The sequence below is a fragment of the Staurois parvus genome, unplaced genomic scaffold (assembly GCF_062004578.1).
Source record: "Staurois parvus isolate SC_StPar_1 unplaced genomic scaffold, SC_StPar_1.0 ptg000053l, whole genome shotgun sequence".
NCBI lineage: Eukaryota > Metazoa > Chordata > Amphibia > Anura > Ranidae > Staurois > Staurois parvus.
This window is the reverse complement of record NW_028317849.1, coordinates 3,116,594-3,142,398: the sequence shown is the minus strand read 5'-3', so window position 1 is coordinate 3,142,398 and position 25,805 is coordinate 3,116,594. Positions and strand designations below refer to the sequence as shown.

Genomic DNA, 25,805 nt, shown 5'->3' with positions numbered 1-25,805 from the left:
ACATTCAGGGGAGGCTAAACGCAGGGGGAAAAAAAAAGTCAAACGCCCCTTGGAGCAGCTGTAAAAACGTCCAGTGTGCATGAGGCCTTATATTGTAGCTTACCAATCATTAGATGTGGTGACTGCATGAGTTTTATTTTTTGAGGCTTTTTTCCACCTGGTGATCTTGCCAGTAATATACCTCCTATGTTAGTGAGACACCACTCTCAAAGAATGAGCCAGGACACAATGAGCCAGCAGAGAAGGAGCATTGTCAGTCTGGGGGGGGGTTAGAATTGTTAAATGTATTAGCAGATTTGAATACAAATAATAAATTGGAGCCAAACTCCATTGGTAAGATGCAATATAATAAGTTTGCTTTTGTTTTTATTACTGCTTTAAAGTAAAGACTATGGTGCTTCATATCCACAAGGTGGCATAGATGCTCATACTGCAATTTAAATGCACTGAGGAAAAAGGCGCAGCAGCACTAGCTTCCTACCAGACTAGTTTCAATACTTCCTGTTATCGCAGTCTCTGTTAATATTTTCTGGCTGGTCTGCCCAAGTGCTGATATCTCTGATATTTTCTGGCTGGTACTGACAGTTTACATGCCATAACATTTTACCTGCTTTCTCTTTATACGTGGCAATCGGAAAACCTCATCCAGTAAAAAAAGAAATGACCCTCACCCAGTTATAATTTTGTTTGCAGTAAAAATATGACATTCGTTATCCAGATGGGAATTTATCCTATTTGCAATACTAACCATATTTCAGCAACAGTGGGAACATTTTATCACCTGCTCTAAGCCTGCAAGGGCCAAGGTTGTTGAGTGTAATCACTGCTAAAACATAATTTCCCATGGCTCGAGCTTCCAAACTGCAATACTGGGCTTAGTAGATGTGTTAATCACAGCTAAATATGAGCATATGCTTCTTTTTCTGCTACTGTTTTATCCTGGAAAGTTTAATACCCTGTAATGGAAAGAAGCAGCTGTCTCCTCAAAACACACAAAAGACCTAACTCAGACAGGGCTGAACCATCATACCAGACTACATTTGTATATGGCTAAATGTTCCAAAAAATCCAGCCATTCAAATCTTTGCTTCAACCCAAAATTAAGCTGAAAATACTAAATATCTGAGTCTTCAAACTCTCAACCAACTTTTTTTTCCTTTTATACAAAATATTTGTGAACAGTGTTTGGCTTATTTCCTGGGTAAAAAAAGCTCTGTGTAAAATGAGGTAACCACAACAGTAAACTGTTTTATGGTCTATTCACACATAAGCACTCTGCTGCTGTGCAGTAATGCACGTTAATGTGCATTGTGTTAAGGCGGTGCTATCATTATGAATAGCCATTGAACATACAAACAACAAAAAAGAAAATGTTAGCACACAGACTATTACAATGTATATGTGTTATGATGCATTGCATTGTGAATTGGGCTCTACTGTACAATCTGCTGCAGTTCCATTCACAGAAAAAGGCACCCCCAACACACTGCACATAGAGAAGGTGCATTGCCATGACGTATGAGTATGAATGGTCCCTGAACTGATGAAAAGTGAAATCTGGTTACTATAGATTATGGCATGTGGATTTACGCTGCTATATACTGTATCTATAGGAAAACAGTATTTATTTAAAATGGTATTAAATCCAAAAACAAAAAAGTATATTATATTATATTGCAGCCTTCCAATCCTTAGATGTGATGGTTGCATTCGGTTTCTATTTTTAATCTGGTCATCCTGCCAGTGAGTTATTTTTTCAACTTACTTTAACAGACCAAGTTGTCCAGCAAAAGGGTTGAGACAAATCATTAACCATGGACAGGGGTGCTTGCATTGGTCAGCTTTTATTTTAAAACCTTTATCCCAAAAGGAAAAAAAAACTGTTGTTGTCACTACTTAATTGGCTGGACTTTGGCTTTAATTTGTTCAAGTCTATCTGCTAGTATATTTATCACTACCTTATCCCCAGATTGACAATGCTGATGTCCAAGGGCATCTCTGTTGCTCCTCTATCCAGAGAGGAGACAGCCTAAGACAAGTTACTGGTGGAAACAGAAGTAAAAAAAAAAAAAAAAAAAAAAAAAAAAAAAAAAAAAAAAGAATGCAGCCACCACATTAGGTCTAGGTCAGGGGTTGGCAAACGTTTTGACTTGAGGGCCGCAATGGGTTCATATATTGGACCCGGGGGCCGGACCAAGAGTAGATGAATGATGTGTATGTGTCATCCATAGTAAGTATAGTAATATTCCCCTATAGTAAGCATAGTAATTAATCCTCCATATAGTAATTCATCCCCCATAGTAATTCATCCCCCATATAGTAATTCATCCCCCATATAGTAATTCATCCCCCATATAGTAATTCATCCCCCATATAGTAATTCATCCCCCCCATAGTAATTCATTCCCCATATTAAGTCCCCAAGTCCCCCCTGTGTCAATTCACTTACCTTTGCTCCGCGCGTTCCTCTCGCCGTGTTCCCGCGCCGTTCCGGTGTAGCATGAAAATCTGTCTCCAATGAGGATCTGTCCCCCTCGACGTATCTGCGCATGTGCCAGTTTCAGGCATTAGCAGCCGATCGGCGATCTCCGGTACATGCGCAGATACGTCGAGGGGGACAGATCCTCATAGGAGACAGATTTTCATGCTACACCGGTCTTCAGGGCGGACTGTGAGAGGAGCCTAGCGGGAGCCTAGCTCCGCGGGCCGGATTAAAAGGTCCGCCGGGCCGTAGTTTGCCCATTGCTGGTCTAGGTTCACACCTAAGTGTTTTGCATTGCGTTTTGCAGAAATGCACTACACTCCGTTTAATGACTTCCTATAGGACACATTCACATCTCTGCATTTTCACCTGATGCAGTTTTTGGAAAAGGTCAGGGACTTTTTCAAACGCAAAACATTGCATTTTGGTTCAATAGACTTCAATGGACACGCTGTAGAAATGCATGTACTGCATTTTTGATGTGCTTTGCTTTTAATCTGCCCAGCAACAAGTTGGCAAAAAAACCCATAAAAAATACAAAACGCCTCAAAAAAGCATGTGCGGAGAAGGTAATGCAGCACAAAAAGCACTGCAGAAACGAATCAAAAGCAAACTGCATAGGTGAGAACCTAGCCTTAAGGATTGGTAAACTGCAATATATTCAGTTTTTACCTTTGAGTTTACTACTGCTTTAAAACAAAAGCAACAATCTAACATGATGATGGTTTAAAGTATATATATACCCTCACCTTGTAAAGCAACTCAATCAATTTAAAATAGAAATGATTTGTGTATAGATCCTGTATAAAAAAAAATTATAAATACCTTTTTCCCCTTTCTATAAATAATCGCATTATCTCTGTTCTCAGCTACATAAGGAACTGGGGGAGGAGAAACAGCAGTACACTGATCCTCCAAGTCAGGGTTCTCCAAACTATGGCCCTCCAGCTGTTGAAGTACTACAAGTCCCATCATTCCTCTGGGAGTCTTGACTGTGGCCTCACGGGACTTGAAGTGCCCCAACACAGAACAGAGGGACTGGCAGGAACACCAGGGATTTCACACAAAGAAGGCAATACAAAGAGAACAAGATACTTTTTCATACAAGTACATGATGCAGCAGGCACATAATCAGGAATGTGGCTTTTTGGATTTACATACTCTTGAAGAAGCAGGAAAACAAAACCTAACAAGAGGATATTCAGTTCAGAGCAGTAAAAGAATAAGATCCATATATCAAAACCATCTGCTATATCCACGTATTGTGCAGAATAGGAACACAATTTATTTCAGCTGATAACCATTTACTTGTATTAATTTGCTGAACAGTGTAAAGACCACAAATGCTTAATTAACCATAGTGACCAACTAATCAGCTTCAACCAATGCAGTTTAGTCTACTTAAAAAAAATGGACTTGGGACTGGCCAATATAAATTACCACACATAATGGCTTTCTGCACCGTGCTATAGGTAGCAGAGGAACTGGCTCGGTTAAAGATTAATAAAAGCAATGGGCCCTGATGGTATTCATCCCAGAGTTCTAAGAGAACTTCGAGGTATAGTTGTTGGACCATTAACTGAACTTTTTAATCAATCTCTTCTAACAGAAGTTCCCCATGACTGGCGGACTGCTAATATTGTACCTATCCACAAGAAGAGCAGCAAGACAGAAGCTGGCAATTACAGGCCAGTGAGTTTAACATTGGTTGTAGCCACATTAACGGAATCACTTCTGAAAAGAAAGATCAATGATCCCTCAAAAACACACAACTGGCTGGATCCAAAGCAGCCTGGCTTTACTGAGAGCAAATCATGTCAAACTAATCTGATTGGTTTTTTTTTTTTTTTTTTACTATATTACCAATGTCTTGGACCAGCGTGGTGCTGTGGACATAGCATATCTTGATTTCAGCAAGGTATTTTTATACAGTTCCACATAATGATCTAATACAAAAGTTGTACAAGCTAGGACTTAGCCCTTGGGTGGTTCAGTGGATATGCAGCTGGCTAGAGGATAGATACCAGAGTGTGGTTGTAAATGGGGTTCACCCGGAAAAGAGACCAGTCACTAGTGGTGTACCTCACGGCTCTGTACTAGGTCCTGTTCTATTTAATCTATATATAAGTGATATAACTAATGGTGTGTTGGGCGAGGTATGTCTTTTTGGTGATGACACAAAGGTGTAAAGGGGAGACATGATTGAAGCCTTTAAATACATCAAGGGGATGACTAAGGTTCAGGAGGGGAGTATTTTCAACACAAAACCAAAATCAAGAACCAGGGACATAACCTAAAACTAATTGGAGAAAAGTTCAAAACTAATCACAGAAAGTAATATTTTTTGAAAGAGTAGTTGATGGTTGGAATAAAGTTCCACCAGAGGTAGCGGGCCAGTCAACAGCAAATAGCTTCAAACATGTATAGATCTATACTCAGACAAAAAAGTTAACAAAAAAAACCAACAAAGCAAAAGCAAAAACAAAACCAAAAAAATCAACCAACCAACCCCCCCCCCCAAAATAAAAAAGCGTGCCGACTAGATGGACCACTCGGTCTTTTTCTGCCATCACTTTTATATGTTTCTATGCTATAAGACAGAACATGTAAACTGTAAAACTCCAATCATTTTACCTACACTTGGCAAGAAAATTAGTGATTAATGACCGGAATATAACGCAAATAAACCTCATAAAGCAATGTTTGACTTCAGCTTCTATATACATACAGGATAGTAGTGTACTCTACAGAAATAGAAAGCTTACCTTTCTCGCACAAATTCTGACAGTTCTTTGACGGACAGCTGCCCATGTTTCATGTTGTGGTATAATACAGCAAACCCAGCGTTCTTATCACCCTAAAAAATAATGAAAAATCATCCATCAAACCTGACATGGAAATGACACTCGGCTTAAAAACAAGAACTGCCACCAGTCTACAAGCAAGGCAAACACGAGCCTTGCAAGGAAGGATGGTGAAAAGTACAGGATCACAGGGATGGTCCCGGCATCCCAGAGAAAGAGACATACAGAAACAGAGATAAAGACAAAAAGACACAGATGTCACACACACACACAAAAATAAAGAATGATGGAAATCAGAAGCAGAACGGCAAATAAGGACACAGAAAAGAAAACCAAAATAACTATGTGTAAGAATCTGTACTGTACATCCATTATCAAATCTGCCTGGCTCCTTACAGGGGAAGTAGGAAAGAGAGGGAGAGCAAGCTGTGGTATGATCTTATAAGAGAGTGTGAATCACAGATGTGTAAGCCTGCAGAGGACACCTGCAAACACAGACAATGTGCAAGGATGTCAGATGACAGAGCTAGCCTCTGGCTGGTGACAAAGCCAGCCTGTGTGCAGCTAAATGGCACAGAAGAAGCCTGTGTGCTAGGATGAAGCAGCAGTCCTTGTTGCCCGGGGAAACCAGTCGCCCATAGTTACTAGATCAGCTCTCTGAATGCCAACAAGGCCACAGCTAACGCCCACATTTCCCAAAAATAACTGGTCTAAAATCAACAGCCATTTACACAGCATTTACAGGGAAAATACTACTTTTTCTCCATTCATTTTAGAAGCAGCATCAGACATTTTCTTTTTAGAATATAAGCCATAAGAACTTAATTGGTATACAGTATCTCACAGGATTGAGTACACCCCTCACATTTTTGTAAATATTTTATTCTATCTTTTCATGTGACAACACTGAAGAAATGACACTTTGCTACAATGTAAAGTAGTGAGTGTACAGCTTGTATAACAGTGTAAATTTGCTGTCCCCTCAAAATAACTCAACACACCCATTAATGTCTAAACCGCTGGCAACAAAAGTGAGTACACCCCTAAGGGAATATGTCCAAATTGGGCCCAAAGTGTCAATATTTTCTGTGGCCACCATTATTTTCCAGCACTGTCTTAACCCTCTTGGGCATGGAGTTCACCAGAGCTTCACAGGTTGCCACTGGAGTCCTCTTCCACAATGAAATCACAGAGCTGGTGAATGTTAGAGACCTTGTGCTCCTCCACCTTCCATTTGAGGATGCCCCACAGATGCTCAATAGGGTTTAGGTCTGGAGACATGCTTGGCCAGTCCATCACCTTTACCTTCAGATTCTTTAGCAAGGCATTGGTGGTCTCGGAGGTGTGTTTAGGGTCATTCTGTTGGAATACTGCCCTGTGGCCCAGTCTCTGAAGGGAGGGGAGCATGGTCTGCTTCAGTATATCACAGTACATGTTTGCATTCATGGTTCCCTCAATGAACTGTAGCTCCCCAGTGCCGGCAGCACTCATGCAGCCCCAGACCATGACACCCCCACCACCATGCTTGACTGTAGGCAAGACACACTTGTCTTTGTACTCCTCGCCTGGTTGCCGCTACACACGCTTGACACCATCTGAAACAAATCAGTTTATCTTGGTCTCATTAAACCACAGGACATGGTTCCAGTAATCCATGTCCTTAGTTTGCTTGTCTTCAGCTAACTGTTTGTGGGCTTTCTTGTGCATCATCTTTAGAAGAGGCTTCCTTCTGGAACGACAGCCATGCAGACCAATTTGACACAGTGTATGGTCTGAGCACTGACAGGCTGACCCCCCCACCCCTTAAACCTCTGCAGCAATGCTGGCAGCACTCATACGTTTATTTCCCAAAGACAACCTCTGGATATGACGCTGAGCACGTGCACTCAGCTTCTTTGGTCGACCATGGCGAGGCCTCTTCTGAGTGGAAGCTGTCCTGGTAAACCGCTGTATGGTCTTGGCCACCGTGCTGTAACACTAACGAATCACATGACACCAGGGAGGGAAAATGGCTAATTGGGCCCAATTTGAACATAGTCTCTTAGGGGTTGTACTCACTTTTGTTACCAGTAGTTTAGGCATTAATGGCTGTGTGTTGAGTTATTTTGAGGGGACAGCAAATTTACACTGTTATACAAGCTGTACACTCACTACTTTACATTGTAGCAAAGTGTCATTTCTTCAGTGTTGTCACATGAAAAGATCAAATAAAATATTTACAAAAATGTGAGGGGTGTACTCACTTCTGGGAGATACTGTATGTAGCTCATGTATTTGTATTTGATGGTAAATCAGATTTTTTTATTTATTTCAGGTATTTATATAGTGCCGTCCATTTACGCAGTGCTTTACATATATATTGTACATTCACATCACGAACAGGAAAGTTCAAAAGCCCTTATTCCACCATAGACCATACTAGGAACGCAAGTGAACTGAATCATATCCTCCGCAAATAATACTGTAGTTACAATTATTTCTGATTTATTAGATTAGCAGAATAGGGCAATAAAGGCATATCAAAACACAGTTTAGCTCATCTGTATTTAACAACTTCTAAATCAGAATAGTGAAACTGAAAGCCAACACTGCAAAATAATGACAATTGCTTTATAGTAGAGAAATTAGATAAACCGCACCTTTTCCAACTAAGATATCACTGATTATTCTGATTGGTCTATTACATACAGGTTATTAGAAAGAAGATAAACTGAGATAAAAGAGAGGAAACTTTGTTGCTTATGTAAAAATGTTCTCAGAGACATGGATACAAGTAAGCCCTTTCCGGCAAGACTTTTCATCTCATTGTGTCATTCTTTTTATTTCATAATTAAAGAGGTTGTAAACCTAAGACATGAAATATGAATAAAGCATATCCCTCTATAGTGTATAGTTGTCTCTATCCAGAGCACTAAGTGTCATTTTTAGCTCCTGCTTTGTTCCTCTGCTATCAGCAATCGTCACTACTGTCAAATTGTTCCAAACACCAAGAGAAAAATGGTGACAGGGGAGGGACCTCCAGTAGAGTGACAACCTCCGTTCCTTTCCTGTGTGAAGGGGGTGTGTTCTTTCCCTCCATTTAGCTCTCCTCACTGAGCTCTGCAGAGTGTAATTTTGGCTCTCCTTCCTCTTTTTTTCTGAACTTTCAGACAAGCTTTTTAAATTCTAAAACTTGCATGCATGCATGCAGAAATGAGAATAATTCAGATAAACAGGTACAACGTATGTAGGGGGGTTTGTTTTATCTCTGCATATCACCTGAGTCCAGTCACTTCACTAGGTATATGTAAGGGTGAACAACTATTTCAAAGCTCCATTATGGGCTTACTTTGCACAGTCCTACAGAAGGTGTTGGGGCTGCATAAATCAAGGAAGTGTTATACAACTGTGTCAAAAAACAAGAACAAAGCACCCACAGTTTCCTTGTGTTTGTTTCAAGCTATACATTTTATGGACACAAGATTGTATGAAAACAAGGGTACCCTTTTGAAGGATATTTAAAAGATTGATGAAACGTGTTTGAGCAAAGCATTTTAAACAGGCAGAGGGTTGGAGCCTTACAAGTCACACAGTGATCATTGGTAGTTTCAAGAAGGGCATCCAAGATGATTGGAAGTTATATAATAAGCAATGCCGTTTACATGATGCTTGGTTACACGAGTGGTTTTATATCTGAATCTGCTTTTGTAAGTAAAAAAGAATTGTATTTTCTATACATTACTGCTCTTCTTATTCTTACCAGTATTCAAATGGAGAGGATGTGCTATTAAATGATGGAGCAGGTGGAAAATTTGTGCTAAGCTTCTCCAGCTGAATAGCCACCAGTTATAAAGCTGCATTTTTATATACTTTGATGTAATTTAAACGTTGCTAATATGTGAAAGGGCAACACCTTCACCGACGATATAAATTTATAAAACATATATTATCATTAAAAAAGTTTTCCTAAGTCCTCATTTATACCAGCAGTTGGGGGTGATAAAATCAAATGGTTGAGCTGCGTTTTACTGCCCTCCCCCAACTGCTTATTGTGCAAACGCAGTGGGTGGGCATGTAAATATGCTGCAGTTGCAATGCTTCACATTACAGCATACAAAATAATCCCTGATGTCTACTGCATGGGGAGCCCCCTCAAGCAGTTGCAACATGCTAGTGTGGGGCTCAAGGGGTTAAAGTAGGCAATACAGCGTCTCCTCACCGCCTTTCAAATGTTCTCTCTCTGAACACAGATGACACTTCAGAGAGGAACAATAGTGTAGATTTGATGTGGGCAGGAGGCAAAGGTGCACAGTCTGTCCCACTGCCAGCAGCCTGCAAAACTCTACGGAAGACAGTTGCTGTGGCTGGACAGGGTTGAACGGTACATCAAGCAGTTCTATCATTTAGAGCAGCATGCACCCAGGGATGAAAGCCGGAACGCAAGCAGTCTGCACTCTTGGCACTCGTACCTGGATGCACTCTGCCCTAAACATTAGTATCAATCGATGCACCATTCAATTTCAGCAGCTGTCAGCCTCTCAACATTTTACAGGCTGCCAGTGGTGGGGCTGGATGGTGCACCTCTGCTGGAGGCTAATGCACTAGGGCTAAATGTCCAGTGTGCATGAGGCCTAAGAAGTAGTAAAGCAAGCAGAGATGGGAGAAAACAATCCCAAAGTCTGAATATGAGAAAAAAAAATTCCTATTACAAAGATGCCACATTTGCCATAAAAAAAAATGCCTCCTAGCAATCTAAACTATTCAAGATATACAATATGTAATCTCAAGCTTCAAAATCCAAAATGTAAACTTTCACTGCAGCAATACAGTTAAAAAAAAGAAAATTAAAAAGAAAAAAAACCTGGGACAGTAATTATGTATGATCATTAAGGCTGGGTACTACTTTATTTGCATTTAGTATGCATTGATGTGTGCTGAATGCACTTGAATTGACATGAACCAACATCCATTTTTTTTAATGCATTGCATTGATGTGCATTTTTTTTACATTTTCACCCAGCGTATGCCAATGCAACTAAGCATATTGTAAGCAATAGATTTTGGCTTGGTCTTGCAATGGACCCACACTGAGCAACACTCAGTGCGCAAGGTGCAAATAGACTCTCAAACCCAGTGCACAATGTCATACAAAAGAAAGCTTGGTTTTAGAATATCATCACTTTTCATGCATGTTTACAGTAGCTGAAAGTTACTAAATTCATGCAGGCAAATATTTACAAAAATTCATACATTAGTTTATTGCAAATACAAATGTTTAATAAAACCTTGTTTCCAACATGTACTATATATAGTAGGTACTCCGTATGTATGTATGTATGTATGTATGTATCCATCTATCTATCTATCTATCTATCTATGGCAAACATACAAACGTGTACACTGACCATGGGCTACCCTAGGTCAAAATAAACAGTGGTTTGCTGGTATTAAAATAAATCGACTGTAAGTGGAAAACCACCAAAATCAAGAAAATAGTAAAAAATTCATTTTTTTCCCTTTCCCTTTTAAGCCAGAAAAGCTATACAGTAAACACCAAAACAATGCAAGTTTCAGAACAAAATTACTAGGTGGAACAAGTGGCTATTATGTGTTGTACAAGGGTTAAGTATGCAGCATTCAGACAGCTGAAGTACGGAGATCGGTGTAGGAGGGCTCTGGAAATAAGTTCTGTGCATTGATATCATTAAGTTCCGGAGACATCTGGATACACAGGAAGTAGGAAATCAAATTAGCAATGGTCTGGCATTTTATGTAAAAGAATGGAAGCAATGAAGTGAATAGCGCAAAAGAACTTGCAGTGAAAGGACATAGTACAAACATTCAGACTGGTGCTGTAGCTATACTGTGGAAAGTGTACACTTGTGCAGAGTTAAGTTAACTATATAATATTACATGCATACATGTGTCTAAAATAGAATGCAGTAGCAGTAGTGCAGTGCAATTTCCACAGCATCCTGAAAACTGCAGTCTCATACTGGTGTATATAACACTTTGTATTTGAGTTTTTTCTTTATCGCACTGAGTTTGAATCCAATTCTTATACACAATATATTTGCAGCACTGAGATTGTGATTACACATCCAAGGAAAATTAGGTATAATTTGACTTCAAGCACTGGGATTGTGGTCACACAGTTTAGGTGGTATTTTTAAGAAATACACATATGTTACACAGGAATAACCTCCACACTGTTAGTTAGAGTAACACAATAGTATATGTTGGAATACATATAGGTGGTGGCAGCTCTGTCCAATAATTTTAATGTGGTAGTACATACGTTTTCCTGATCTATTGTACAAAACAAAGCTGCCATTTCAGACAACTGGTAAGCCGAAGTGATAGCAATTCTACTTTCTGAAAGAGAGTAAGCGAAGGAGCATCTCAAATGCTCTCAAAAGGGGGGTTTCGGAGAACTGATAAGCCTACATAGCGGCAACGAAGAACACACATGGGGCATTACATGGTGAACCCTGTGACAAACCCCCTGAATAAAAATGCGAATCTGGGAATGCACATCCAAAGGGTGTTGAAAGAACACAGTTATGGCAGAGACCTGACCCTTACTGGTGCTCAAAGTGAGCTTTTGATCAACATCATGCTGAAGGCAGGTCAACTCCCAAGCCACCGAGAAGAAACATGGATGGAACCCCAAGGCCTGGCACCACACAATATAAGCTTTCCAGGTGAAATGGAAGTAGACTTACGAGCCTTCAACATTGTGAGAATCACTGAGCTAGACATCCCCCTGTCCTTCAGAACCTGACTCTCAATAGCCATGTCTTCAAAGCTACAGATGGTAAAGCAGGGTGGAAGACTGGACCTTGGGACAGGAGATCCTCCAGATGAGGCAACCACCATGGGGCATCAGTGACCAGAGGCACGGGAAAAAAACCTCCAGGTGCAGAGACCATTCCCACTTGATCTAGCATCTACACCCTGTTCCAAATTATTAATCAAATTCTATTTAAGTGTCACAAAGATGAAATATTTTGTTTTTCAGTTTAACTCATGGATGGCATTGTGTGTCAGGGCTCTTTTGATCACTGAAAACAATCTCGGACACCTGTGATAATTAGATTGGCCGGAGAGCCCAATTTAAGGAAAAACTACTAAAGGAGGGTGTTACACATTATTAAGCAGAGCACCATTTTCAAGCAATATGGGGAAGAAAAAGGATCTCTCTGCTGCCGAAAAGAGTGAAATAGTTCAATGCCTTGGACGAGGTATGAAAACATTAGATATTTCACGAAAACTTAAGCGTAATCATCGCACTATTAAGAGATTTGTGGCTGATTCAGAGCACAGACGGGTTTGTGCAGATAAAGGCACATTGAGGAAGATTTCTGCCAGATCCATGCATCGGATCAAGAGAGCAGCTGCTAAAATACCATTTCATAGCAGCAAACAGATATTTGAAGCTGCTGCTGCCTCTGGAGTCCCACGGACATCAAGGTGTAGAGTCCACCAGAGTCTTGCAACTGTGCATAAACCTTCTATACGGCCACCACTAACAAATGCTCACAAGCAGAAATGGCTGCATTGGGCAGATAAATACATGAAGACTAATTTTCAAACAGTCCTGTTCACTGATGAGTGCCGTGCAACCCTGGATGGTCCAGATGGATGGAGTAGTGGATAGTTGGTGGACGGCCACCCTGTTCCAACAAGGCTGCGAAGTCAGCCAGGCGGTGGAGTCATGTTTTGGGACGGAATCATGGGAACAGAGCTGGTCGGCCCCTTTAGGGTCCCCGAAGGTGTAAAGATGACCTCTGCAAAGTATGTAGAGTTTATGACTGACCACGTTCTTCCCTGGTACAGAAGGAAGAACTATGCTTTCCGTAATAAACCTATCTTCATGCACGACAATGCACCATCCCATGCTGCATAAAATACCTCTGCATCAATGGCTGCTATGGTGATAAAAGGAGAGAAAGTCATGGCGTGGCCTCCATCCTCCCCTGACCTCAATCCTATTGAGAACCTTTGGAGCATCCTCAAGCAAAAGATCTATGAGGGTGGTAGACAGTTTACATCCAATCAGCAGCTCTGGAAGGCTATTCTGATATCTTGCAAACAAATTCAAGCAGAAACTGTCCAAAAACTAACAAGTTCAATGGATGCAAGACTTGTGAAGCTGCTATCAAATAAGGGGTCCTATGTTACAATGTAATGTGACCTGTTAAAATGTTTAAAAAGTTAAAATGTTGTTAAAAGTTTGATTGAAATAGCTTTTGATTTCAGTAAATATGCTGCAAACACAACAAATGACAATTTTCAGTTCTTTACAACCTATAAAGTGTTTTGAAACTTACTGTGCGTAATAATTTGGAACAGTGCATTGTACGTTTTTTATATTTAAATAAATCCTGTTATCATTAGGAGGTTTGTTCAATAAAATGTGAATTGTACTCTTAATAGTTGATAACATGAGAATTATGCTGACTGTTATTTACATCAATTATTTAGGTAAATGAGAAAAATATCATTTGCATAATAATTTGGAACAGGGTGTAATGGCCAAAATAATCTACCTGCTAATTTTCAACGCCGGGGATGTGCACAGCAGACAGAGCTGGAACAAACAGTTCCGCCCACCACAGAATGTGAGCTGCCTCCAATGCCGCAGTTGCACTTCTTGTACTGCCCTGGTGATTAACACAGGCCACCGCGGTGGCACTGTTCTACTGGATCCTGATCAGCAGACCCTTTAGGAGATCCGTCCAATGTTCCAGGGATAGTCTGATCACTCGAAGCTCCAGGACTTTGATGGACAGTCGAGCTTCCTCCTGAGTCCAACAACCCTGACCTGAGTTTAATTCTAGGACTCCTCCCCAGCCCAAAAGGCTGGCATCCATCATGACCATGGTACAGCAAAGGGGATAAAGGACTTTCCTGCCCTAAGGGACGGAGAGTGCAGCCACCACAGAAGAGAGGCCCTCATCACCCAGCCTAGGCAGATCTAGTTGTCCAGAGAAGCAGCCAACCTATTCCATTTAAACAGGATTTCCTTCTGCTTGGCCCTCGTGTAGAACTGGGCATAAGGGAGCACTTCGAAGGCAGCCACCATCAGACCTACAGCCTACATGCATATATGCAGGGACGGTTGCCTGTGAGTCAAGAGTAGCTGAACTGTAGCAAAAAGCTTCTGGAGTTTGTCTGCTGGAAGAAACACCTTACCTGTTCCGAATTGAATGTCAGGCCCAGATTCTCCAGACGCCTGGACGGGATCAAGGCCAACTTCCTGAGGTTCACAATCCACCCAAAGTCCTGCAGAGAGTGCATGGTGATTTCCACTGTCCATCAGAGCCAAGAAAGTCTCCATGCGCAGGAGCAGATTGTCCAGGTAGCCAATCACAGCAATCCCTTGTTGCAGCAAAGCCAGGATTGAGGCCAATATCTTGGTAAACACATGAGGAGTGGAGGCTAGACCAAAGAAAAGCGCCACAAACTGATGTGTGTCCCCAATCGCAAAGAGTAAGAAACACTGGTGTCCCTCGCAGATGGCAATGTGCAGGTAGGTGTCCTTGATGTCTATGGAGGCCAGGAAATCCCCTTGATGCAGAGAGGCTACCACCAAGCAGACAGATTCCAGCTTGATCTTTAGAACCCTCACAAAGGCGTTCAAGGCTTTGAGGTTCAGAATCAGGCAAACTCTGTCCTTCTTGGTAACTGAGAACAGATTGGAATAAAATCACCGAAAGCGCTCCTCATCAGGTACCAGGACAATAACTCCCTGGTGAAGCATGTCCTGTGCGGCCCCATACAGGTCCTGAAGTCACTCCAGCAACAGCAGAAGATTAGAGGGAAAGAATCTCTCTGATGGAAAGGAATACAATTCTATCTTGTATCCTGGAACAATGAGATCATGCACCCATTTGTCAGGAACAAGGCAGATGCACGGGTCCACAAACCATCGAAGGCGGAAGCAGATTTATCCACAAGCTTGGAGGACTCCTGGGAGTAATGGTGCTTGGCACCACCCAAAGCTTGAAAGGCTTGGAGCCTTTGTATGAGGAACCAGGGGAACAAAAAAGCCACTTAAGAGCAGTGAAGGCTGGGCCGGACCTTTGACGTGGCCTTCTTGGCCTGAGGAAAGGCGCTCTTGCCTCCAGTAAAATTCTTAATGATGTGCTGCGTAGCTCCAAATGAAATGACAGGTCCGTCGGGACATTCTTCGAAGTCTGGTCAGCAGACCAACATTTAAGCCACAAGACTTGCTGTAGCACTACAACCAAACAGAGTGCTTAGAGAGAAGTGGAGCTGCATCCAGGGATGCGTAACAAAGATACTATAGCCCCTGGTCCAACTGGTCTGACAGTTCCACACATATTTACATGGTCAGCAAGTAAAAAAACAAAAAACAAAGAAACATGCGCCTAGGGTACCTGACTAAAAGTCAAGGCCTGTCTTAGACCTTTGGCCCATTCAGTTAATCTCTGGGATAACAGGGCTGTGGCCAACACTGGTCGCAACTCCGAACCAGCAATCGTGAAAACAGAAAGTGCCACCGGAGGAGCAGCCTCCTCAAAGGGGTAGTGTACTGCAAAGCGTTTGGGAAGTACATACGGATGCTTTGGATGCTCCCAATCATGGACAAACTTTTCAAAATAGGTGGAGTAAGGAAAAACCTTAACATTACTGGCCATCTTGTGCAAACAAAAAAGGAACAGGCACCACATCAGATCTGTAGTCCTCAAATGATGCGCAGGAGAGAGAGTTGGTCGCTGCTGTCAACAACAGAGGCAGAGGACCTGTCCTTTTCATCCGAAGATACCAGGAAAGCATTATCGGGGTCAACAGCAAATGCAGAACCCCCAGCAACAAAGCCTGTCTCGGATTCAGACAATCAAGGACAAGGGTGACGAAGGAGGGCTTTTCTTGTTTACCTTGGTTCCACCCAGGAAAAGAATGACTCCAGGACTACTGACAGCACGTCTAATAGCAACAAGGGACCTGCTCCCTCCAGGAGGGGATCAGGAAGAAAAAACGTGCTCCTGAAATTCCATGGGGACCAACACTCCCCGGCAGGGACCACACAAGGAAAAAGACCCTGAAGGAGAGAAGGCAAAGGGACACAGAGAGCTGCCTACAGAGAAGAAGATGCCGCAAAGAGGACCCAGAGCCACGTGGTGGCTGCAAACAGGGAACTACAGCCCCCACCCCTTCCCCCAAAGGGGAAAGAGCACCCACAGAGTCCCAGTAAGTCTCGATAAGCACCATCTTTCAGGTGTAGCATTTCCTCCCCAACTTTGAAACGGGATCTCTTTTTACTTGATCCTCGCCGCCAGGACTACACATTCCAAAGAAGTGTGGATGGGGCACATGCCTTTTTCTGCAGCAGCCACATTGTGCCATCAGTGTGTGTCTTCACACAGAGCAGCTTTACCTTTATTTGTAGTCCTAGGTGGGAGAGCATAAACATTGAGGTGGTTATGATGGGGCTTCATAAGGACTCTGCTAGCGAATTTAGCCACCGCAAAGGAAGAAGACAGCTTTTGGGAATAATCAAAATGAACCTGAGTGAACATATGACACTAGAAGAAACCTTACAGCTAATCTCCATGTTTAATTTAAAATATAAGTATGGACTTTTTTTAAAAAAAAAAAAAGTAAATCGATCAGATGCTGCATCTGCCTCCCAACCAGCTCTGCAGTGAGAACTGAGAAAACACTGCTGATAGCTCAGTTCTCCCCTCCGCTCTGAGTAGAATACTGTGACTGTCAGTCACTGGCTCTCTGCTCTTCCCCTCCAGCACTCACTGGAGCACTGGGCTGTGGAGGGGACGGGATGGACTGGCTCAGGCTTTCGGCAGATCGATTAGAGGCTGAGCCAGGTGCTGGTCCAGGTTCCTGGGTGGACCCTGAACATATGGTTGGGATCTTTTCAGCGTCAGAACCAGTTGAGTGATGTCAGCAGACAGCCTTTAGCATGCTGTCAGCTAAAAATAGGTCACACGAGTGCACAATGAACTGCACTCCTGTTGCCTACAGACGTATAGTCAAAATAGCTTTGGCTATACTTCTCCTTTAACTTTAAATAGTTTGTTAGCTGGTCCAAGCTAACTATTTACTCACTAACATTTTCAGCAACTGTGTGCACTGTATGTAGCCTCAGTTATGTACAGTATAGAGAGCCGTGTCCCAGCAGCAGGATGAGAACTTCCCATCCCACTTCCAAAACAATATCGGGTTGGGATGACTGTTGCTCAGCCTTTCACAGGAAGCTTTGTGTTCTATGAATACAAAGCTTTCTCCAATTGGCTGAGGAGGACAGGTGGACTGATGAGGTCACAAATTCCCAGGAGGATTTGTAATCATTCACTGAATACAAAGCTCTCTGTGAAAGGATGAGTGCCACTCAGCCTGACTTGATCTTCCAGGAGTGGGATCGGAAGTACTTGTCCCACTGCCAGAATACAGTGCTGTATACTGTATGAGTTGAGGCTTCATACAGCTTATACAGTGGTCACATGCGCTGAAACTGTTAGTGAAGTAAATAGTTTGTTTAGACCAGCTTAGTCCAAATGAACTGTGTAAAGTTAAATGAAACATGGAGATCACTAATGTAAAGTAACAGTGGCTACATGATAATAGATTTGTTAACTTGGGCTTAAAAAAGGAATTAGGAATTCAGGAATTAAAAACAATTTTGAGGACTAGCTTTCGGGGTATGTCCCCTTCTTCAAGGTCCAGGCTTAGTACTGCCTGGACCTTGAAGAAGGGAACATACCCCGAAAGCTTGTCCTCAAAATTGTATGTTAGTGCAAATAAAAAAAGTATCACGTCAGTACTCAATTGTTTCTGTCGCAAGTGCACTAATAAGGCTACAATCACCTCAAAGAATTAAAAAAAAGAAAAAAAAAAAAAAAAAAGAAAACCATACAGAGTCACCTAGGTGGATGCAACATTGGTTGGATGCTGCATTTGTCCGCTGCTCACTCTAAAACCAAGAACCGAGTGATTAAAGATAGCTGACAGTTTGATTCTCAGTCTTTAGTGAGCAGAGAGAGTAACTGTCAGGCGCTCACCACTCACTGTAGAGCTGGGCTGTGGAGGGGGAGGGAGGGGTCAACTCAGACACCGCTCAGTAACCCGAATGTATCCCGACTTTAAAGTCGGGATCTCTCCAGACGCTGTACGGGCTCAGGGACATTAGCCACCAACAGCCTAATGTCTGCTGCTGGCTGATTAAGGATCATAGAAGTGCAGAACTAAGTGCACTCCTGTGACCTACAGGGGAAGTAGGTCCAAAATAGCTTTGGCCCTACTTCTCCTTTAATAACATCAACTGCCACACAAAAGCGCTGCCATGTGGGAGAAAAGGCAGTGAGTCGTATGCTTTCCCACTCCCAAAAGAACTGGGTATCTTTCCCTGCTCTCAGCAACTAAACAGAACAGTGCGTGCAATTTCCTATGAGGCTCCATTCACACGTGTGCACTTGTCATGCGACTTTGGACATAAGTCGCATGACAACTTTCAGCCCATTGTTTTCAATAGCACCTGTTTGTATCTATGCGACTTTGAAAAGGTTCCTGCACTACTTTGATGCAACTTAAGTGCCAGAGTGTGTAAAGTTGTGTCAAAGTTGCACTCCAAAGTCACACTGGAAATCGTGCGCAAGTGATTATCTGGAATCACAATGGATACGAAGATGGGCGATGTTTAGCTAAACCTATGCAAGTGGTGTCTTACCCAGCATGTTATGAATGGTTTGTCTAAGCAGGAATAAACATATGGAAATGCTTTCCAAGTTCCGCTCAGCCTTTACTGTACAGTATAGATAGGCTAAATGTCAACAATGTTTTAGCTGGTTCAGGCCTGTGATGACATGGGCTGAAATGAACTGCATCCAGATCACATGTGAATTGCACAGGGCTGCACAGCTCATTCCTGTGCTAATCATGGTGTGAACTGGCCCTTAAGTGTACAGTTATCTTTTAATGAACAACTTATTTGAACACCTAGTATACCCTTCGCTGTCACCGAAATAAGATATTGGGCAGAAAAGAACTGCTTCCAGCTGGCCAAATCAGTATGGCTTATGTCAGCTGCATTCCCCTTCTACTATAAGCTCATGGTTGTTTCGGTGATGATGCACTTTTAACAGAACTCCCCCCCCCCCCCCTCCAGTTGCTGTTTAAAAAAAATAGCCAGGAGTATAATATTAGTGCTATTCATTAAAAATATAATAACCCCCTCCTTTCCCCAACCACAAGTGCAGGCCCGCAGCTTTTGCCCTGTGTTCTTGTCGCTGTGTGCTGCATGATATGTCCCTACAGTACTGTCACCACTTTACTTTCCCTGCTCCCCATAGGCTTCCTTTTGTGATCCTCCCAGCAGCTCTAGGTAGATGCTGGATAGACAGATTCATCAGTGTTTACACAACTACAGCCTTTTACAGCCATCAAATCGTACAGCAGGCTGCCCGCACCAGCTGTGGCTCCCCGGTCACAGGAAAATGCTGGGAATGTTACAATACACATAGTAAATGTCTGTGTGCTCAGTAATTAGGACTAATGATAGCATTGCGTGATCATATGATAGTCAAGGACTATGAGGCTATTCTAGGGGACAAGGTCAATGCACTTTGTAATCATGACAACATTGCAAAACAAAAATTTGCAATTAATTTCATTACAAACCATAATGAAGTCAAAGACCCTCCATGGCCACTCCAGTCACCAAATTTCCTGGAATGTACGATAAAAAGTAAATATAAATCTCCTTTATCCCTCTAGAACTAGAAGTCTTTACTGAATGAAAGGTGAAAACAGTTTAAGGAAAAAGAGGACTGTAGCTGTTCTGAAGGCACTTCTTATCAGATCCTTAAAAAAAAACAAAAAAAAAAAAACACTATACTGCATTCTTTTGTTTTGCACAACCACCCCCACCCCTTACCCCAACTATTAAAATGACATGGTTCCCTAGATCTTTAGAAACATACCCTCCCTTTCCATTAAAGACAAATGATAAAATGAGACCGGAATCCACTAAGTATTCAGAGATTTTTCATGATATGCTATAAAACACCACGATTACTGAAATGTTTAATAGAAAAAAGAAACAGCTTGCTGCCTCCTCCCTCGCATGGCTCACCCCCTCCAGTTTCAACACTTGAAAGGGAGATTGCTGAGGCGTTTGAGGGTGGTATATAAATAACAGGCATACATCTCTGAGTAAGCGTGTGGGAGAGAATACATATTTATATTTGTATGTAAACTGCATAAAATACAAAAAGAAAATTAGTTACAGGAGAATGCCCAAAGAAAAAAAAGAAAAAAATAAGACATAAAACAGTAACTCCGGAAATATTTTAATGTTCAGCTGTGCTCACAAGTTTGCATCCCCTGGCATAAATTGTGAAATTCTGGCATTGATATTGAAAATTTGGCTAATCATGCAAAAAAAAAAAAAAAAAAAAAAAAAAAAAACTGTATTTTATATAAGGATAGTGATCATAGGAAGCCATTTATTATCACATAGTTGTTTGGCTCATTTTTAAATCATAACAATAACAGAAATCAACCAAATTGCCTGGTCAATAGTTTACATACCCTGGAATGTTTGGCCTTGGTACAGACACAAATGGTGACACAAAAGTGAACCACTTAAGGACCGGCCCACTACGTGTACTACGGACGGGCGGCAGCTATAGGCAAAGTGACGTACCGGTACATCACTCTAACTCTACTAACACAGGGAGGCGCTAGGCACCCCCCCGACCGAAGTATCCGCTAGACACAGCGGAATATGGATCCCAGTAATTGGGACCTGGTGGTCATGTAATTACTATACGATCACAACGTTAGCAAAACTGCTATGAATCAATCTGAAAAAAAATTAAGTTGCACCATACATGTGAGCTATCACCGCGAACGTCAGATCAGGGGCAGTATTTCTAGCGCTAGACCTCCTGTGTATATCTAAAGAGGTAACCTGTAAAAGGCTTTTAAATCATCGCCTATAGATATTACAAATGTACGTAGTTTGTTGCCGTTGCACAGCACATACAATTTTAAAGCATGTTTGGTATCTATTTACTTGGCATAACATCATCTTTTATATTTTATCAAATTGAGCAATATATTGTGTTTTTGTGCAGTAAAATTTAAAAAAGTGTATTTTTTCCCCAAAGAATTTGTGTTTGAAAAAAAGTGTGACATAAAAAATTTCAACACCCACCATAACATTTTCTAGGGCCTCTGCTCTGAAAAACATACATAATGTTTGGGGGTTCAAAGTCATTTTCTATCAAACTACAAGAAGAAAATGGTTTTTCATGTAAACAAAAAGTGTCAGAAAAGGCTGGCTTGGTCTTTAAGTGGTTGGAAGAGTGGGTGATATGTGGCTTAAGCTTCTAATGTTGGCCCCGAAATGCCAGGATAGTAGAAGCACCCCCCCCCTCTCCAAATGACCCGTTTGGCAAGTAGACACTCCAAGGCATTTGCTAAGGAGCATGGTGAGTATTTTGCAAATCTAATTTGCTGCCACAAGTTTCTGTAAAATGAAGAAAGAAAACAAAAATGTTTTTCTTTTCTCTTTCAAGATACTGTGACTTATCAAATTCCTTGGGGTGTCTACTTTCCAAAAAGGGGTCACTAGGGGGGGGGGGGGGGTTGTACTATCCTGGCATCACAGGGCCTTCAAAGCTGTGATAGTGAGGAAGTGACATGAGGAAATATGCCCTTTGAAAGCATGAAGGTGTTTACTGGATTTTGGGGGCCTGTATGTGGCTAGGCTGCCAAGGAGTCTCTCATATATAGTATCCCCATACTCGGGAGAAGTAGTAGAATGTGTTTTGGGGTATTATTCCATATCCCCAATGTTAGCATACACAACTGCCTTTCAAAACACACACACGGGAATACTGCTGCTTATAGATTACTACAGATATAGTTACCTGATAAGAGCAGAAATAAAAGGCATAGCAGCTAAAACAATTTACACAATGCAAAAAATAGTATGGTAAGAACCAAAAAGATACATGAAGATAATAGGAAAGAGGGAGTAAAGACTAGACAAACGTTTCTGTAACAAGAAAATACAACATCTATTCTTACCCAAAAATGGTCCCCAAAATACGACATCTTGTATCCTAGCGACTGAGGTGAACCAGGAGATTTCGTGATAAGAACAGGTCAGTCAGCAGTCACTGCACTGAAAGGACAACAGAATGAACTGTATGGGTATTCATACTAGAGAAAGGAGGGGGAGACAGGAAGAGAGGAAAAATGAGAACATAATTTCAGAATAGGACAAATAGATATCAATTAAAACAGAAAATTAAAGCGTTAGTCCTGAAAGCATAATGGAAGACTATGGTTTAGGCCTCATGCACACTGGCACTCCTGTGTTTAGTGTTTCTAAATACAGGAACAGGTATCTGGTAAGTATAAACAACTTTTATGTTTCCCAGTTCACTCTTTCCTGCGTTTAGATCAGTGGTGGTCGAATTATCCGATATAGAGGGCCCTGATATCACCAAAGGACCACACATAGTATTCAGTAATTGTAATGTTAGAGAAAACTGACAGGAGATTGTCACACTGTAAACCTGCTATTAAAGTTGTTGAAAAAAAAAAAAAGGAGATCCTTCAGAAGACACTACGTATGACTGCTAGAGATTACGATTACAGCCTCTTTAGTTGGGCTTCGTGCAGCCCTTTTAAAAAAGGCTTCTGCCACATTTCATAGGTTTCTCTACAAAACATAAAAAGAGAAAAGGGATGGGCAGTACAGGAAACCAGTAAGACAGTGTGCAAAAAAGAAAAAAAAAATCCAAACTACTAAATACTAAAAGCTGCTCTAAAGAATATCTCTCCGTCACTGGCTTGCATTAGCACCAAAACAGACTACTGTCTGCAGGAGCTCCAAGGGGCGCACAGTGAGTTCCAAATGGCACCAAGGGTTTAGATATTCCTGATTTAAAGTGGCTTTAGAGTATCTAAGCAGATTTCTGAGCTCACAGAATTCTATTTTCTCCAAAACGTAGATAAATATGAACGGTCCCATTGACAATCATTACATGCATTTAGAAATGTCATTTAAACAAAAATAAAAACACAGGTTTGAAACTGCCAGTGTGAATGAGGCCTTACTGTGTATAATCTGCCAGTTTTAACCAAGTAAACACTGAAATCTGCAATACATATATCCAAAGCATTAGTAAACAGTAGGTAGGCAAGATGACAAATTATTGTGCAACTCCAGGCAATAAGCAAAGTTTACCAAAATGAGGATTATGCTTTTATTACACAACAAAAGCCTGCTAATTATTAACAGTGCCATCATTTCCAAGTATTTAGTATGTATCCTGCTAGTGCTGCTGTTAACCTCTTATTGCCTGTAAAGGGCCAACAACACTAGGCTACCACTTCCAAATCTGCAGAATTGTCTGCCCTCTGATCTGTCCCTGTGTCCACCCTAGAGACATTGTCAGCTATAGACGGTAATTAATTCAGTGCCAAAAGGATGGTGATTGGTGACTAGCCACCTAACTTATAGTATAACTAAAGGCAAAACTTTTTTTTTTTTTTTTTTAGCTTTGGATAGAGTGGAGAGAGATTAGAACACATCAGTTTTTATTGCTACCTGTGCCCCTGTTAAGATTCACTCTCTCTAATTGTCCTGTTTACCATTATCATTAAATGTGAAAGTAAAAAAAAAAAAAAAATCCCAAACACTACAAGCAGAAGCCATAGCAAGGTACTGGTCGTCATGTGACCAATTATACAAAAAAGAAACTTCTAAAAAGCTTTTATAAAAAAAAAAAAACAACAACGATCACTTTACATGTGTGTTAGTGTAGAAAGAATGCAAGAATGAATACATCCTGCAGAAAAAGGAACAGCACACATAGAAGTGGGGGACATGCACTCATTTGCCAAGAATTATTTATTTCTGCCAGTACTATATTTGTTCACCACTTATTTGACACAAAATGAATTCATATTTGTCTACCTAATTCTGTTTTTGTGCCTTTCTCTTGCCAGAGTTTAAATTTAGAACTGAAAAAAGACAAAAAGCAGGAGCTGCACAAGCCTGAGTGGCGACAGGACCATGCAAGCACTGAATAAGGTCGTGGTATACAGAAGACAGGAGAACAAAATTTAACATGGAAGTCGGTTCAGCAAGAGATGTTGCAATCTAGCTAAACATGTCTAGGTTATGGTAGAGAATGGGTTGTTGAAGGCACTGATTTTCACATACCGTACAGTAGAGAGCACAAACAGGTGCATGCTTTAGGGCAGAACAGCAGCAGCAAGTGAACAGGAAATGGGTTAGGTGACAGAACACAAAAAAAAAGTCATTTATAAGGTTCTGAAACACTGCTAACATATTTCACTAAAGGGAAGTGAAACTATGATGAAGATTTAGCCCACACAGAATATATTTTTTTTTTGTTAAAGGGATTTTCCAATTCAAATGAAAAAAAGATCTGTATTTGATACACCTCTATACAACACCACAAAGAATAAAATCCCCTCAACTTCCACAAGCAACAGCAAGTTCTGGGACTTACTAGTACAGAGGAACAAGAGTAAAGACAGACCATTCAGATATATTATGTAAGGACATTACACTGCAAATTTTGATGGCTGGGTAAATGAAAGCGCCAACTGTTTCTAGAGCCATCTGATGCAGCAGACCATTCTTCAAAAAAAAAATAAAAAAAAAATGGGTAGAAGAGAGAATGCTGATCATATGTCATTTTAATATATGTATGTAACCCACCCCCTGCGCTAATGATGCCCTTTTGGGGATTAGACGTAGATAAATGCTCTAAGAATGGGCCAATAATGACTTCCAATAATGATCAATATCTGATTAGCCTGCACAGTAGATGGTGTAGTTGCAGTACCATCACAATGCCTTCACAAGCCTTTTACCTCCTCCTGTAGTGCATCTCCCATCAAATGGAGACAAAAAATTGAATGTACATTTTTACCCGTATCCGTTTAGGATTTTATAAGCGTAATTGAACCATACACGTAGGAAATTACTCTTAACATGGTTTGTTGTTTTACAAGCTATTATCTCAATTTATTATAGTTAAAAAAAATCTGGAACAAACTGCCAGTCAAAAAAACAAAAAATTTAAATGGATATAGTTGACCACTGCATTTTTCCCTAGGCGCGGTCTGTCTCCACAGAATATCTTCTTTTGTCCAAATGGTGAGTCAGTTTGTTTTTGGCTACAGTTAGTACTCTCACATACCAAATCTATGTGCCTTCCTAGCTAGCTAACAAGAAGAACAGCAACTTCAGCAAGCAAGCCCAACCCTACCACCATGATCATTGTGATCTTTGGTGCTCATCTAATTTTGGAAACTTACATTTCTGTGGCTCCTGCCTGAAAATGTGTAGCACAGCTGCATTAGCCACTCAACATGTTACCAGGGTCTGCCACAGGAGGCTGCAGTTGGGATGTTTACACCAGCACACAAGTACTAGGGCCAATCTAGACAGTGGCCAATTACCCTAATAGCAGGTCTTTGGAGTGTAGAAGAAAAACACA

General features: G+C 41.3%; 1 protein-coding gene across 14 annotated transcripts in view; it reads right to left on the bottom strand.

Annotated features, from left to right (window-relative positions):
* Positions 1-25,805, bottom strand: part of FCHO1 (FCH and mu domain containing endocytic adaptor 1) — a 192,992-nt gene that overhangs the window by 146,677 nt on the left and 20,510 nt on the right. For 9 of the 14 annotated variants that reach the window (XM_089667280.1, XM_089667349.1, XM_089667334.1 and 6 more), the window contains 2 exons: positions 22,348-22,444; positions 5,248-5,339 (listed from right to left, as the gene is read on the bottom strand). In XM_089667280.1, the coding sequence (XP_089523406.1) occupies positions 5,248-5,339; positions 22,348-22,374 (119 nt within the window). In that variant the 5' untranslated portion in view covers positions 22,375-22,444. Of the gene's footprint in view, positions 1-5,247; positions 5,340-5,652; positions 5,726-22,347; positions 22,483-25,805 lie in introns of those variants that run through there. The other 5 variants (XM_089667309.1, XM_089667301.1, XM_089667293.1 and 2 more) reach the window with 2 other exon arrangements.